Below are 14917 nucleotides of genomic sequence, written 5' to 3'. Positions count from 1 at the left end.
CCCGCATCGGGCTCCCTGCTCAGCAGGAAGCCTGCTTCTCTCTCTCTCCCACTCCCTCTGCTTGTGTTCCCTCTCTTGCTGTATCTGTCAAAAAAATAAATCTTAAGGAAAAAAAAAGCCAGTAAGGGGGCGCTTTTATTACCTGTTTTGTGAGAAAAGCTAGCTCTCATCTCTGAAGCAATTTCCCACAGAGTGTAGGAAGCATTCCAGAGTCGGTTCCCAGCAGCACCCTAGGCCAGTGCTGGAGGGCTTGTTAAGTTTCTGATTCACCAGGTCTGGGGTGAGGTACAAATTTGCATTTACTGCTGGTCGAGGGACCACAATTTGCAAACTGATGTTAATCTAGACTGATTTCCTGAGCATATCTAGTCACCAAGTACACAAAGGTGCTTCTCTAAGACAAAGTCACAACATTCGTTCTAGATGGGGTTCTGAACTCACTGAGGCTTTCTCAGGTAGAAAAGGACGGTCATAACATCCTCCAGGACTTGGAAGCAGCCCAAAGGGCACTGCTGCAGTCTGGACTCACCGTGTTCTCTGAGCCTAGGCCAGGCCGCTCCCTGTAGCCTAGGCCGCCTCCACCAATGTTCAGCTTTTTGCCTTTTCCTCCTTTAAAGCGGGATTTCCGAAACCAGGCATTCTGCATTGAACACAATTCAAGGTTAGGCCATGGGAGGAAGAGGCAGCCAGAGGAGGAGGACATCATCAGAAACGAAGTGGGAGGGAAGAACGCAGTGGTTCATCTGTAGCCAGCGTATTTATGGCAACTGTTCACAGGAACCACAGATGAACTTCTTTTGTGAGTTTAGTCTACCAAATTTGTCAGGAGGTCCAGCTCCTTATCTGAGGCTTCCATTACTGCTGTTTCTCAGGGCCTCCAGGAAGGAAAGTGAGTAGGTAAGCCTCAGACGGAGAGCACTTACTCTGGCCACTTCTAACTTCCTAGAGGAACCATTTCTTAATCTAGACATACTACTGGACATACACGTTTGGAGCTTGTAAGAGGGCTCAGAAGTGAAGGAAAATGACCATGTGAGGTGGGGTTCACCAGAACTGGCTCTAGGGGCAGATGTCCAGGACCACTAGCAATGTAACTGAAAGTTTGCTGCCAGCACCCTATGAATCAACTTATGTTCTTTTCACATAATGCAAACATCAGTGGGAGAGGTAGCCCTTTATCTAACAATCACACATTACAATCTAAGTGAAGTACTTGAGAGGTAGGGCTGGCTTCAGAAAGGCACTGACCAGGGAAGCTGATCACACAGTCTGAGAGCACAGGAAGCCTAAGGCACAAAAAGAGACATAAAAAAGCCAAAGACCAGATATATCCTGTTCAAAAATGCAGTTTACGATGGGTTCTCTGTACCCAGGAAACGTTATTTTACTCCTTCCTGCAATGCAAGTCCTCTACTCCCAGAACCCAGAGTATGGGCAGTAATACCATACTGTAAGTGCAGTACGGGTCGACTACTCTGTGCGCTGACTTACGAATCTAAAAAAGACATAAATCTCTACTATCAGAATGTGTACACTGAACCCATTTGTAATTTGGAGACTCTTTATATTAAGATGACTCAGTATTTACTTCAGTAGAATGTCTAGCTTAGTTTTAGATTGGTAATCAATGTGGTTAAAGGTCTGAGACCTAAATCAATGAGAAATAGTTAAATACATCATATTTTGTTAAGATGTCACACATTTTTAGCCCCTCAAGAAGACTGGGAGAAAGGGCAGTAAGGGGAAAATAGCCATCTTTGAGATTAAACTTGCAAGTGTGCTATGGGGCAAACAGGCAGAAATTTCAGAGGGACAGATGTTAGCACAAAGAAAGGAATAAGCTTTTCAAACCAATGTTGCTGAAAGAAGAGGATAAGACAGACCAGATGAATTTTAATGTCCTACAGCACGGATCTGTTCCTCCTACTAAGCACAGCCCCCACCCATGGCCGTAACTTTTCTGTCATGTGTCTATGTTAGCTCCTCAGGCTTGCTGAGTTGTTTTTTTTTTACACTAGTTTTAGAACCTCGAGCCATCCTAAGTGTACTCAGCCCCTCACCTGCATTGCCAGATCTAGGAGTTCCTTGGAAACATGCTGATTGGCTCCTTCCAAGTTCCGGACAAGGTCACCAGCAAAATTACTGTCCTTGGGGGTCAGTAAGGTATAGGCCACGCCTTTCTCACCCGCTCGTCCTGTGCGGCCAATCCTATGAGTATGAGTATCAATGTCTCGTGCCACGTCATAGTTAATAACAGTCTTAATTGAAGGAATGTCCAGACCACGGGCTGAAATAAAAACCAAATTCTTTTATCCTTCAGCAGGACTCAAAACACCAAAGTAACCCAAAATGCTAGCCCTCTAAGAACCCACATTCCTCTTGGTTTGGTGAGCTAATAAGATCCAAGCATTTATGGGATGCCTGGGTGGCTCAGTCGGTTAAGCATCTGCCTTTGGCTCGGATCATGATCCCAGGATGCTGGGATCAAGTCCCGCATCGGGCTCCCTGCTCCTCCCTCTGCCTCTGCCTCTCTGTCTCTCATGAATAAATAAATAAATAAATAAAATCTTTAAAAAAAAAAAAAAAAAGATCCAAACATTTAAGTTGCCCTTCTATGATGCTAGGCTGTCTAGTGTCAGGGACACAGGCCTTCTGCCATCAATAACCTGCCATGGCCTCTCTCCTGCTCTAGGAATATGTAAAATAATGAAAGCCAGCCATCAAATTGGCTTGAAGCTGAGAAATTATCTCCTTTTTGGGGAAAAAAATACCAGTTTTAAGGGTAACTATTAAAATTGAGAATAAAGCCAAAAATCATACTTCAAAAAACTTTTTGATCTTGAGTGAAGTATGCCCAATCAATGTAAGAAACTGGCTCAACAATTTTTTTTCCTCCGAGTATCTTCTAACTGCAGGGATTCTTTCTTCAAAGAGAAACATTAAGTGCAAGTAGTACCCAGAGCTCCAGGTTGTGGTCAATGGTCTGAGCTGCTTGCTCCATTCGGGGTGGCCAGCAAGGCCAGTAAAGTGCCTCCAATCAGACTGCTCAGTGCTCTAGCTCCTTTTTTTTTTTTTAAGGTTTTTATTTATTTATTTGTGAGAGAGAGACAGTACAAGCAAGAGGGAGAAGTAGGTACCCCACTGAGCAGGGAGCCCGATACGGGACTTGGTCCCAGGACCCTGAGAGATCATGACCTGAGCCGAAGGCAGACGCTCAATGCACTGAGCCTCCCCCCAACCCAGGCGCCCTCAGTGCTCTAGCTCTTACATGGCAACACAAAGCACCCTTACAGCACAAGGTCGTGAGGTCACTGGGGAAAGTCATACTCTACCTGCAACATCTGTGGCCACCAGGACTGGGATGTCCTTTTTCTTAAAGTCTGAAATGACCTTGTTTCTTTCACTCTGATCCATGTCCCCATGAAGCAGCCCAAGATTATGACCCTCCTGCTTAAGGTTATTGGCTAGCTCTTCAGCATTGGCTTTTTTAGTAACAAACAGGAGGACACTTCCTGAAGAGGTAAATTCCACCAGACGCCGGGTAAGCCAGTTCCATTTACTAGGCCCAGAATGGAGAATTTCTACAATCTGTGTCACATCTTCATTTGCCTGAAAAGAAACAGATGACTGTGACATTTGTACCAAAAGGCACCTGAACAAGGACCAGACATCATTTTCCACCCCCAAAGAGAAGAACCTTAAATAGTCCCTCTTCTCCTCGGGCCTTCTTTCAGCAAGTCAAGTGCAGCTTGAAACCTACATCCCTTCTCAAATCACTGTGCTCTACCTAACTATTCATAAGCCTCAATACTCTGTAATACATTGTTATAGGCATATTCATATTCAGATTATTTATTCCTAATAAATTTAGCTCCTTTTCTGTCCTTCCCACTCTCTGCTCCTAGTTCTATTCACACACACATAGAAGGCACTCAAAAATGAAAAGCAGACAATGTAAGAACACCAACTAACTGCACAGAACTTCAATAATAAACATGGTAAGCAACTTCAGGAACTCTCAAGGGAGCCAAATTTTCCACACAGGACATATGCAAAGGTAAATACCACGAATTCATTTTCAGCAGGCCTTTCAAGTCACCTCACTCCTCCTACAACCATTTAAAAGGTCCGTTCCATCCTGTCTTCCAGGCAAAGCCTGCTTCGCCCCCGCGGCAAAGTTTTTTTTTAAATTTTTATTATGTAAAATTTTAAACATTCCAAAAAAATGAACAAGATCACCTATGTACCCATCACCCAGCTTCAACAATTACCCATATTTTGACAATGTAGTTGTCTCATCTATCCTCCTAACCTTTTGTTTTTTAAAACAAATCTGATGTATAACATAGTAACATGTTTTTCCTCTCAATAGTGAGAAACTAATTCCATGTCTCCAAAATATGAAAAATAACCTGTTGGGGTCCCATCTAGCCCTGCTTATTAGGGTTACCTCTCCAATGTCTCCCTGCACCACACGAATTGGGTCGATCAGGATGTCTCTGGCCAGTTTTTCAATCTTTTTCCGAAAAGTTGCACTGAATAAAAGAGCTAAAAGGTAAAGTAAATTCTGTTAAAGAAACGGTGTGACTTCGTTTTTGAATACCCACTAACCCTCCTACTGATACTCAGAATTATTCAGTTTTATAAAATAAACCCACCTGAACTTTCAATTAGTTTCAAAACTGATTCACTAAGGAAAAAAGCATTTTCCCTTTTCTATTTTTATACATTTTCAGTTAAGACAGGGACTGTCAGCATGGTTCAAAGAGACTCCTGACTTCCAGTCAGGAAGTGTGCACTGTGCTTTAACTCCACGTGCTGATAAAACCATGTAACTTGGGACAGAGTCATTTCATTCTCAGGCTTGGATTATCATCTACAAAAACGAGTGAGTTATATCTGATGATCTCTAAGGTTCTGTGCAGCTCAAACTTTTTATCTCCTCCTCATGGTTCTCACCAGTACACACATGATCATTTCTACTGCCATACTGTGAGTGCTTATAAAATACACAGGTGGGTTTGAATACAAATGTGACTTAATAAAACTGTTTCATACATACTCTGTCTGTCAGGACGGACATGACTTGCTATGGATCGCACCTGGTACTCTGGAAGAAGTAAAACAGTAAAATTAACATTATAACTCTATACGATGGGTTGGGATGCCTGGGAAAAAGTCATTTTACTAAAACTCTTCATATGAGAAGTTATAACTATCAAGGAAAATGTGAAACTCCTAGACCTATCATTCAGTATGAAACCCAGAAATCCCTTCCCCTCCACCCGGCTAAGCTGGGCCTAATGGTATTTCAATCAATAAAGATGGATTATTCAGAATTTCCACACAGTTGGCTAAGTTGGGAGGACAGAGAAGCAAAGAGCGTTGAATGATATGACATCTACTACTAAGAACACAGACCTTGACCTCCACAATCAAAGACATATGAATAAAAATAAAGCATAGAGAAAATATTCTCCCTATATACAAAGGCACTTTCAAAATGTCTGTAACCCAGTCAAGTCTAACATACTTCCTGAGAGAACACCTAAAAATAGTTAATGGCTTAGCTATATCTCCACGGTCTAATCCTATACAATAAGAGTATTTTTAGCATCTCTCATACAGAAAAAAAGAGACAAGAACAAAGAGAGTATCATGAGGATGGGGACAGAAGAAACTGTTATTAAAGGCATACCAAATCCCATGTCAAACATGCGATCTGCTTCATCAAACACAAGGTAAGAGACTCTTTGAAGATTGGTAGCTTTCTTCTTCACGTGATCAATTAGTCGACCCTATGAGATCCAGAAAATGAATAGTTAAGTATAATTAAAGGCATTTACAAGAACTTTCTCAATTGTACTCCTGGCAAAAGTGCTAATACTCCAATTGTCAACTGTAACAGACACTGGGTCTGACAGACTCAGACTTTATGCACTACAGAGCATAAAAGAACAGAAAATTTGAAAACATGGCCAGAACTATTCTGTGGGGCATTCTAAAATGACCTAATTTAAAACCTTATTGATGGGTTTCAATGTTTAGACTACACTCTTTTAGGAACTATGACCAAACTCCAAATTGTATGGTCCAAAGACTGTCTTCTTTCTGATTCTTAATGCTCTCAAGTAACCACAGATCCGTTTTCTAGGAAAGCATTAAAAAAAAAAACCCCGAAATAGAGGAGAATCTGTAGCTACTAACATACATCTCAGAGAATCTTAATGGACTGCTATTCTAGTCAACCAATCAAAATTAAACCAAAGCCACAGGCTGTGATTTATCAGAGTATTCTTGACCCTGCTTTACCACAGTTTAGGGAGCATTCCGTTCAGTAACTAACCCTTTTTCCATACCAAGGGTGGCTGAGAAGCCATTTGAACCCAAGACATACTCACTGGGGTACACACAACAATCTCTGCCCCTTCCTGAAGGGCCTTGGCCTGCTCCCACATGCTCCCTCCTCCATACACGGCGACTGATCGAAGATTATATGCTTTCCCAAACCGCTTACATTCTGCATGGATCTGTAAAGTTGTTGACATAATGGCATGAACAAACCAGAACACTGACCAATACCCAAAAGGGAGTTCTAAAAAAACCCAGAGAATGTGATGTCCTAGAAAATCAAAAGCTAGAAATAATGCTTCATAATCACATTTTTATTCATAAAGTAAATGAACAGAGCACCACTGTCACATCCCAACAGGCTATCTGCAACCTTGTCTTGATTACTCTTTTTTTCCTTTTAAACTTTACTTTCTGACCTTGTCATTGCCTTTTTACCCAAGCAAAATGAATTAACCCAGGAGGAAAACATTGGGAACTTAAAATACAAGTAATTCCCATATATTTTTTCTCTTAACATAGTTTTACGGAAAAATATGTGTTTGGTTGTATAGAAGATATATAACATAGTATTTCCCAAAAGTTTCCTGGTAGCACAACAATGTGAGTGTTCTTCATGCTGCAGAACCGTATACTTAAAAAATTATTAAAATGATAAATTTTATGTGCATTTCACATTTTTAAAAGAGTTTCCCAGTTAATTCTACCCTCTTGACTGACTAGTCCCTTGCTAGTTCACATACAAAAGGGGGCATTCTACACAAAGTACATACCTGCTGGCAAAGCTCCCTAGTAGGACATACGATCACTGCAATTGGTCCATCACCTGGTTCCAATTCCTTCTGGTCCATTATATGAATCAACATGGGCCAGATAAAGGCTGCAGTTTTCCCACTGCCAGTTTTGGCAATACCAATCATGTCTCTACCACTTAATGCCACAGGCACACCCTAGAGGGAAAATAAAGTATATCCATTCTAAACTTTCAATTTTAAAGATGTACTGAAAGAAATCTTGGGGAAATCAATGACATTCATTGCCAATGAAACAAAAATATCCTGATGGGTTATGCTGGCTATAAAATAAAAAGGAATACCTGGCATTTCCATAAACTTCTTGATTTATAGGAAATAACATTATCATTCTCTACATGTGGGTCATCCACTATTTATAAAATATGAAATGACGCCATTTTGCTTGAGATACAGAAATGAAAAATTGCAATGTATACTGTAAGTGGGTTGCTAAAATAAAAAAATTTCCCCTTGAGAAGGTGAAGACTAACTCACTCATCCACATACAGGAAATTCTTATATTCTGTGTAGGAATCAATAAATCCCATATATAAATGGAAAACAAAAGTTATGACTTCCAGTTATAAGTGAGAATTTTCAGGTCACAGACAAAGGAATCCTAATCACTGACAGTGCACTGGCTACACACAAAGATTTTTTGTTAAGTTTAGGCCTAACAAACTGCTTTCTTCAAGTCATATTTTCAAGATATTTAGCAGATACAAAAGAATATTTCCCAGCCCCTGTAGTGACATCTTAGAATGGTCAATAATTCACTTTTCTTTTTTTGTTGTTGTTGTTGCTCTTTAATTTTTAAAGGTTTCAAAACTACCTCTGGATTTCATCTATGTTCTCTTTTCCCCCTTAAAGCAAAAGTTGGAGACTAAGCCAGAGAGGAAATATTTAGATACCTTCTATCTAAGCCAATATAATTTTGGACTATAGGCTGTTTTACTGCTTTGACTTGTTTGTAAAATAAGTATGGTTACTGAGTATCATCCTACTTTGTTTTTCTTTCATTATGTTTTACTTACCTGGCACTGTATTGGAGTGGGCTGTGTGTATTCAGATTTCCGAATCTGGTGCATAAGTTGTTCATCAAACCCAAAATGAGCAAAACTACTTCCCGGTCTAGGAGGCGCAGCACCAGAGACCTAGAAATAAAGACAACCCCCCAGGAGTGACTAGTACTTCAAAATGAGCAGCATCGGAAGTTCAACAGTGTTTACCTGTAGCTTGCACTTCACTTGAGTATACAGGAAAACAGGAAGTCTGTGGTCAAAAGCGCACACTGTTTGAAAAGGTAGAACTCAAGTAATAATGGATCTAAAGCGTTACATAAAAAAACTCCATAATATTCCTGAGATAACTGTTCTATGATTTAAAATGATTAAGTGCCTAGAAATCTTAGATCAGAATTTTCTTATAAGAAATAAAAATATTGCTCAATGAATTGGAAGAAGTCATGAATACTTTTTTTGCCATTTTGCATAACTATTAACTAGATGGTAGAAAAAAACAAAATATACTCTTGAAATAAAAAGAAATGTGCAAATGAGCTCCAAACAAGACATGTCTATACCCACTGGTTACAATCTACTGTCTCCATTTCCAATTCTGCCTAAAGAGTTAGTGTCCCACTTAATGATGGGCCAGCCACCATCAAACATTGTTCAAACTGTACCCAGGTGAAGAACGGGGCTTATAACCTCCATGTTGACTCCAACAGTAGTAACCCTGCAATGCTTCTAATACTGATTATGTCTAATCAGGATTTCACTTAAAAGGTTTTTTTGGGGGGGGATTACCCTTGGAAAATAGACACTACATGCATATGCACATATCCTTTCTCAGAAAACAGGTTCAAACATCACACAGAAACTGGCAAGGCAGACAGAGGCCAGAAAGCTGTCCGCACTAGAGTAGATATTACTGTATTGCATGTGTTTCACTTAACTAACATCTAGCAGGACCCTAAACAATGTGGCTAATGGGCAAACTTTTTGGCAGACAATTAAAAACTATTATTCTGAAATCAGTGCATATTTTAAGGTGTTAATTTCTTTTTTTAAAAAGTGTGCTACATACAATTTGAGAAGTATGTCTTAATTTTAAAATATTCTAAGACTTCACATACTGTTTACATCTATTAATCCTGTCTCCTCTCCCAATGATGGGGACTCTTACCCTTCATTTCCAGCCCACCCAACACAGTTCCTAGCACACGGTACTCATTGCAGTAACACTTGCTGATTAATTTTAAGGTCACAATGACTTCTTACTCCAACACAAGATACAAAACTGAACATGTATAGCAGTCACATGTGTTGCATTAGAGAAATAACAATCCTATCCTAAAATAGCTGGAAGACTAAAACAATAAAATCCAGACATAGGGGCCTATAGGATATAGTTATTACTCTACCAAAGATAGTCCAAGGACCATTAGAAAAGAAGGTTATTTTAGTTTGGATAAGCAACAATACTGACCCTGGACTAACTAACATTAATATAAGAATATACGGCTTAGAGGCGCCTAAGTGGCTCAGTTGGTTAAATGTCTGCCTTCGGCTCAGGTCATGATCCCAGGGTCGTGGGATCGAGCCCCATATCGGGCTCCCTGCTCAGCAGGGGAGTTTGCTTCTCCCTCTCCCTCTGCAGCTCCCCCTGCTTGTGCTCTCTCTCTTGCTCACTCTAATTAATAAATAAAATCTTTAAAAAAAAAAAAGAAAAAGAATATTCAGCTTAATGATTGACTTACCCGAAGATTGAGCTTATGACGGAGATCTATTAGCTGCTGAGGGGTGAGGTTGGTTATCTCTTCATGCTCATTGTAAAAATTTTTTTCAAATGGTGGATAGTCAATCTGCAGGTCCAATTATTCAAAGTTAGTCTAGAATTCAAGAGTCAATCCTGTAAGTTTGATTTTAATGCAAAATAACCTTTTACACATATTAACATAAGTAAAGCCTTAACCAGCAAGAGAGGACAAAGGAATTCACTTATTCATGATACACATCCCAAATGTACAGCCAGTATCTTTTCCTATTTCCATTTTCAATATAAACACACACCAACCTACCTCCTAAAGAGACTCAAGGACACCTCAGATTTGAACCACTCTGATGGCGACTAAGGAATCTCTATAAAGCCAAAGGCCTCAGAAGTATTTTTTTTGCTTTATTTTTAAATTTAAATTCAATTAACATATAGTGTATTATTAGTTTCAGAGGTAGAATTCAGTGATTCATCATTCTTATATAATACCCAGTGCACATTACATCACATGCCCTCCTTAATGCCCATCACCCAGTTACCCCACCCCTCCACCCGCTTCCCCTCCAGCAACCCTCAGTTTGTTTCCTATGGTTAAGAGTCTCTTATGGTTTGTCTCCCTCTCTGATTCTGTCTTGTTTTACTTTAGAGGACAAGTGTTTTAAAGACATTCCACCTTATAACATTTAAATATATTTTGGAATAAGCTGTTCACCTAGCTCTAGCATTTAAAAACATTTCTAATATTTCCTTTGAGGAGAGCGCTGCCTTTAGAGGGAGTTCTATTCTTTTTAAAAACATGAAACTCTTTACATAACTTTTAAAAAAACGAATGGCTAAGCATTTCCAATTCCAAAGAAGAAGTCATTCCTGTTACTCTTTTCATAACTTACTCTACTGAGACTCTAAAAATAAGCATATCACCACTTACGAATTTGGCTAAATGATTCTCTTCAACCACACAAGTGGTCTACAATAAATTACATTAATTCTGGATATAGCCTAAAATTATCTTTCTATGGTATTATCAAAAAAAGGAAATGGAAGTTTTAGAAGTTCTCCTTTAGCACCACGAATAGGCAGAAACTTTTGTTACGTTCCCCACCACACCCGCACTAAGCTAGAACAGGATTTTCCTCAGTTCTCTTCTTTTTTGAAAGGAAGCTCCATGAGGGCAGAAGTGTCTTTGTTCACAAACTGTATGTACAAATATGTAATTTTTTGTTACATATATATATGAAATGGATAAATAAATATATGAATAAATACATGAAATGAATGTGAAGAAAGCTACTTAGAGGCAGAAGGGCTATCCTTTCCTTACTTCTGGTCTCTCCTGGCAGACTGCCCACACTACATGAGGACAACTGTGGGCTACCCCAGCAGGATGATGAGGTTTGAGAGCTTCGTCAAGTATCTCAAACATCTCATTAGATGATTATTTCAAGTACTTGTGTGTTTTTCCTTATTAGATTTTCATCCTTTATCATGGATGCTTCCTCCCACATCAGTTTCACAGATTTAGTTTCATTTGCCACATGTAAAATACCAAGGCATTATTTGGTAGCATCTGTGCAAAAGGAAACATTTAAAAAATTGAGTATAACCCATACTCCAGTCTAGACTGGTAGTTCTCAAACGTTTTAGTCTCAGGTGCCCTTTACACTTCACAAAAACACAATGAGCTTTTGCTTGTGTGGGTTTTATCCACTGTTAATTAAAATTAAAATTGAGAAAATTCTTTAAGATTTATTCATTTAAAAATAAGACACCATTACACTTTAACATAAAAGCTTTAATTTTTAAAAGTTACAACCTTGCTTTACATTTTTACAAATCTCTTTATAACTTCAAAGAAAATGGTCCGTACTATATTCAAATTCTTGTGATATATTGCTTTGACTGAAGCCTATGAAGAAAATCTGGCCTCACAAAGGTATGTAATTAGAAAGGGAAGAGAGGGAAGAGAGTATTTATTTTTAATAGTCTTTTCAAATTCTTGTGGATTTTTACTCCTTTGATAGTATACTGAGCCTTGACAAGCGGTCACTTCTTAAAAGGTATTTTCATTGTATAATCTGACACCACATAAATAATCTTTCCACATTGTTATATTATAATCCATGGGTCTATCACGCACTTTGAATGAAGACTTTACTCACGCACGATTTCGTAAAATCATGCATTGACTATTTGAAAATATTGGTTCACTGAGGTAGTAATGCAGATCATCCACATGGTGAAACATTTCACAATACGATAAAAAAAAAATACTTGTTTCTCACCATTAATTTCATTACAACAGACTTTAAGATTGGAAAGCTGTTAAACTGTCTAGTGAATAGAAATTCCCCAAATTCTAAATTGAATTGAAAGTTTGAATTCCTATCATTGGCAATAAACATTTTCAACTGTTTCCTTTGGAAAGTCATTCATTTTCTCAAATGAAAATGGTGTTCCATGAAAAAAAGCAGCTAGGTCAGCTTACAACTCAAGTACCTAAGTGCTTTTCCTAGAGACAACTATCCTGTTCTGGCATGCAACAGAAATGCTTTATTCTTACTTCTTGTTTTGTCACATGGAATAAAGAGAACTTAACACAAGGGTCAAGATTTAATAAATCATAATTTCTAGTTTCATCAAGGATATTCTTAAGTGAAGACGGCTTTTTTTTATTTTTTAACTGTGATGGTGTGACAGGGAAGAACTTCACCACCACCAGAAGAGCGGTAACACTGGCTTGATCCACTCGTGCCAAGGTTTCAGCAGCGCGACCTACCCATGCTTTTAGCTATTGATGCAGATGCTGATGTATTGGAAAAGGCAAATTTTGCTGGCATTATTATGAAAATTCTTTTGACTCTGCAGACTCCCTGAAAAGATTCTTGTAGGAGTCCTTGGACCACACTCTGAGAACCACTATCCTAGATCTAGACTAAGGCATGCAACATCTAGTCTGATATTTAACCTGAATTGAAAGTTTTTTTTTTCTCCTTCAAGTGGGTATACTGGTATCCTCATTCTCTTTTTCCTGACTTAAGGAAACTGTAGTTCCTGGCTCCACTTTGAAGGAACAGACTCTCACCTGCCCCACATCTGAGAAAAACAATAAAGATTTACAGCAATTAAAAAACAAATGCAGGCCCAAGGGCCCATTCTGAAAGGTAAATGATGGTCTGCAAAACAAATCCAATTGCTTGAAAATATTCTTAGCCTAAAATCTAATGGGAGCGAGCGATTCAGCTGTGGCTTGAATAACATAAGCTATAAAGCTTCACTTCCTGACTCAACCACTTAGCACAGATGAGAAAATCCCAAAGAACAAATATTTTCATGGCATAAGGAGTATGAATCAGGATTTCTCAGATATTGAGAAAACCTAAATATTAAAGCTGAAGAGAACTATCAGCTTTTGAAATAAGAATCAAATTCAGCAAGAAACACCATACCTCTGAATGATCAATGGGAGGAAGAGGATCAATGATTTTTTTGGAAGGTGCAATTGGATTTCCATCACTATCATATTCCAAATTATCTTCTTCCTCCTCCTGAACCACACCAGCAGTTGGGTTCTCTGCCATGTACCGAAAATAAGCTTCCTGCAGGAAAGCACAAGAACATAATCATACCCAAATACAACTAAGAACATCTCTGCTCCTGTAATTAGTGCACACAGTGCACCAGATGACTGCACAGTTTAAATACCTACCAAGTAAGGCAAGACTTATACTAGCAATGATTCCTTTAACAACAGCAGTATTCAGAGGGACAATCAAAAGAAACGAATGAGACAGTTAGTACTACACAATGATTTCACTTGTTTAACAAGAAGACTTACAAAGCTGTCTAGCCCACAGCCTTCCTGGGGTGGGGTGTCTACCTACCCTGCCCAGAGCTGTGGAACACATGCTGTGGACTGACCAATCCAAGTTTGGAAGTTGACACTGATTAGAAGGGTCACAAACCTGGAAAGGGCTACTGTTCACTCGGTTCCCTTCTCACCATCCCACAAATGAACAATGGGAACAAAAATACTGAAGGACAGTCATTAAATTACTGTGCCATCTTGAGATACAAGAATCACAAACAGAACCCTTAGAAAGAGGTAGAGGTTAGATGTTGCTAGAGGCCATCAGTAGATCCCACACACTTCTTGATTTAGAAGCATAAACAGTAATTTTGAAAAAAAAAAATCAAGCTGAATAAAGCTCATATTTGTTTTTGATGTCATACTTGATGAAAAGTTCCATCTTCAACATGGGGGAAAGCTATGTGAATTTTTCTATTACCAACTGGTCATACATGTAGAAAAGGAGGAAGTCACATGACATTCCCTGGTGACTGTCAGGAATGGCCATTTCAGTGAAGGCAAGCTCTAGCTTGTCCCCAGTACAGACTTTGTGGGGTAAAAATAAAAGATAGAAATACTGCATAGGAACTCACTTGGTCATCTTCCTCTTCAATGTCATCTCGAATACCCCTGGAAAAACAAGCGGAGAAACAAACTTCCCTGCAAATGTTCCACATACCCAGCTCCATACTTATAACAGATTAGTGTTGAATTCCATACAGCACAGGAACTCTCAACACTAACAATAACAAAGCAGCAACAAGCAAACTGTATACTATCCATCCGTCATATATGTGTGACTTCACCCTGTAAGCTGCAGTTTGCACTCTTGAATGGGATGATATGGTACCCTAGAAACATCAATTACTAAAGAGGATATAAGGAGTAAAAACCTTTGCAGATAGATACCCAAGGATCCTAGCTTTGACAACCCCATAAGACAAACACCATGCCGTTGTGAAAGGCATTTTAAAAAGAAACTACACTTTATAAAAAAAAAAAACAACAAAAAACAATAAACCCTCTATTTGGTATATGCTAAAAAGAATGTCACAATTTTCTTAATGTCCCCCAGAGTTTCTAGCTCTGGAGTAAGTGCATTCAGCCAAAATCCTTGGGGACAGAGAAAAACTACCTCAACTCTTTT

The 14917-nt window shown here is 39.0% G+C and overlaps 1 protein-coding gene across 5 annotated transcripts in view; it reads right to left on the bottom strand.

The window, feature by feature from the left end:
* DDX42 (DEAD-box helicase 42) overlaps positions 1-14917 on the bottom strand; it is a 34249-nt gene that overhangs the window by 3122 nt on the left and 16210 nt on the right. For 4 of the 5 annotated variants that reach the window (XM_027568069.2, XM_027568070.2, XM_027568068.2 and 1 more), the window contains 12 exons: positions 14364-14400; positions 13370-13519; positions 9907-10011; positions 8180-8299; positions 7125-7301; positions 6402-6530; positions 5699-5798; positions 5063-5110; positions 4451-4548; positions 3333-3609; positions 2061-2287; positions 530-640 (listed from right to left, as the gene is read on the bottom strand). In XM_027568069.2, the coding sequence (XP_027423870.1) occupies positions 530-640; positions 2061-2287; positions 3333-3609; positions 4451-4548; positions 5063-5110; positions 5699-5798; positions 6402-6530; positions 7125-7301; positions 8180-8299; positions 9907-10011; positions 13370-13519; positions 14364-14400 (1579 nt within the window). The remainder of the gene's footprint in view (positions 1-529; positions 641-2060; positions 2288-3332; positions 3610-4450; positions 4549-5062; positions 5111-5698; positions 5799-6401; positions 6531-7124; positions 7302-8179; positions 8300-9906; positions 10012-13369; positions 13520-14363; positions 14401-14917) is intronic. The other variant, XM_027568072.2, reaches the window with a different exon arrangement.

Source organism: Zalophus californianus, chromosome 16 (genome assembly GCF_009762305.2).
Source record: "Zalophus californianus isolate mZalCal1 chromosome 16, mZalCal1.pri.v2, whole genome shotgun sequence".
NCBI classification, from domain to species: Eukaryota; Metazoa; Chordata; class Mammalia; order Carnivora; family Otariidae; genus Zalophus; species Zalophus californianus.
The sequence above is the reverse complement of the archived record's forward strand: the minus strand, read 5'-3'. Positions and strand labels throughout refer to the sequence as shown.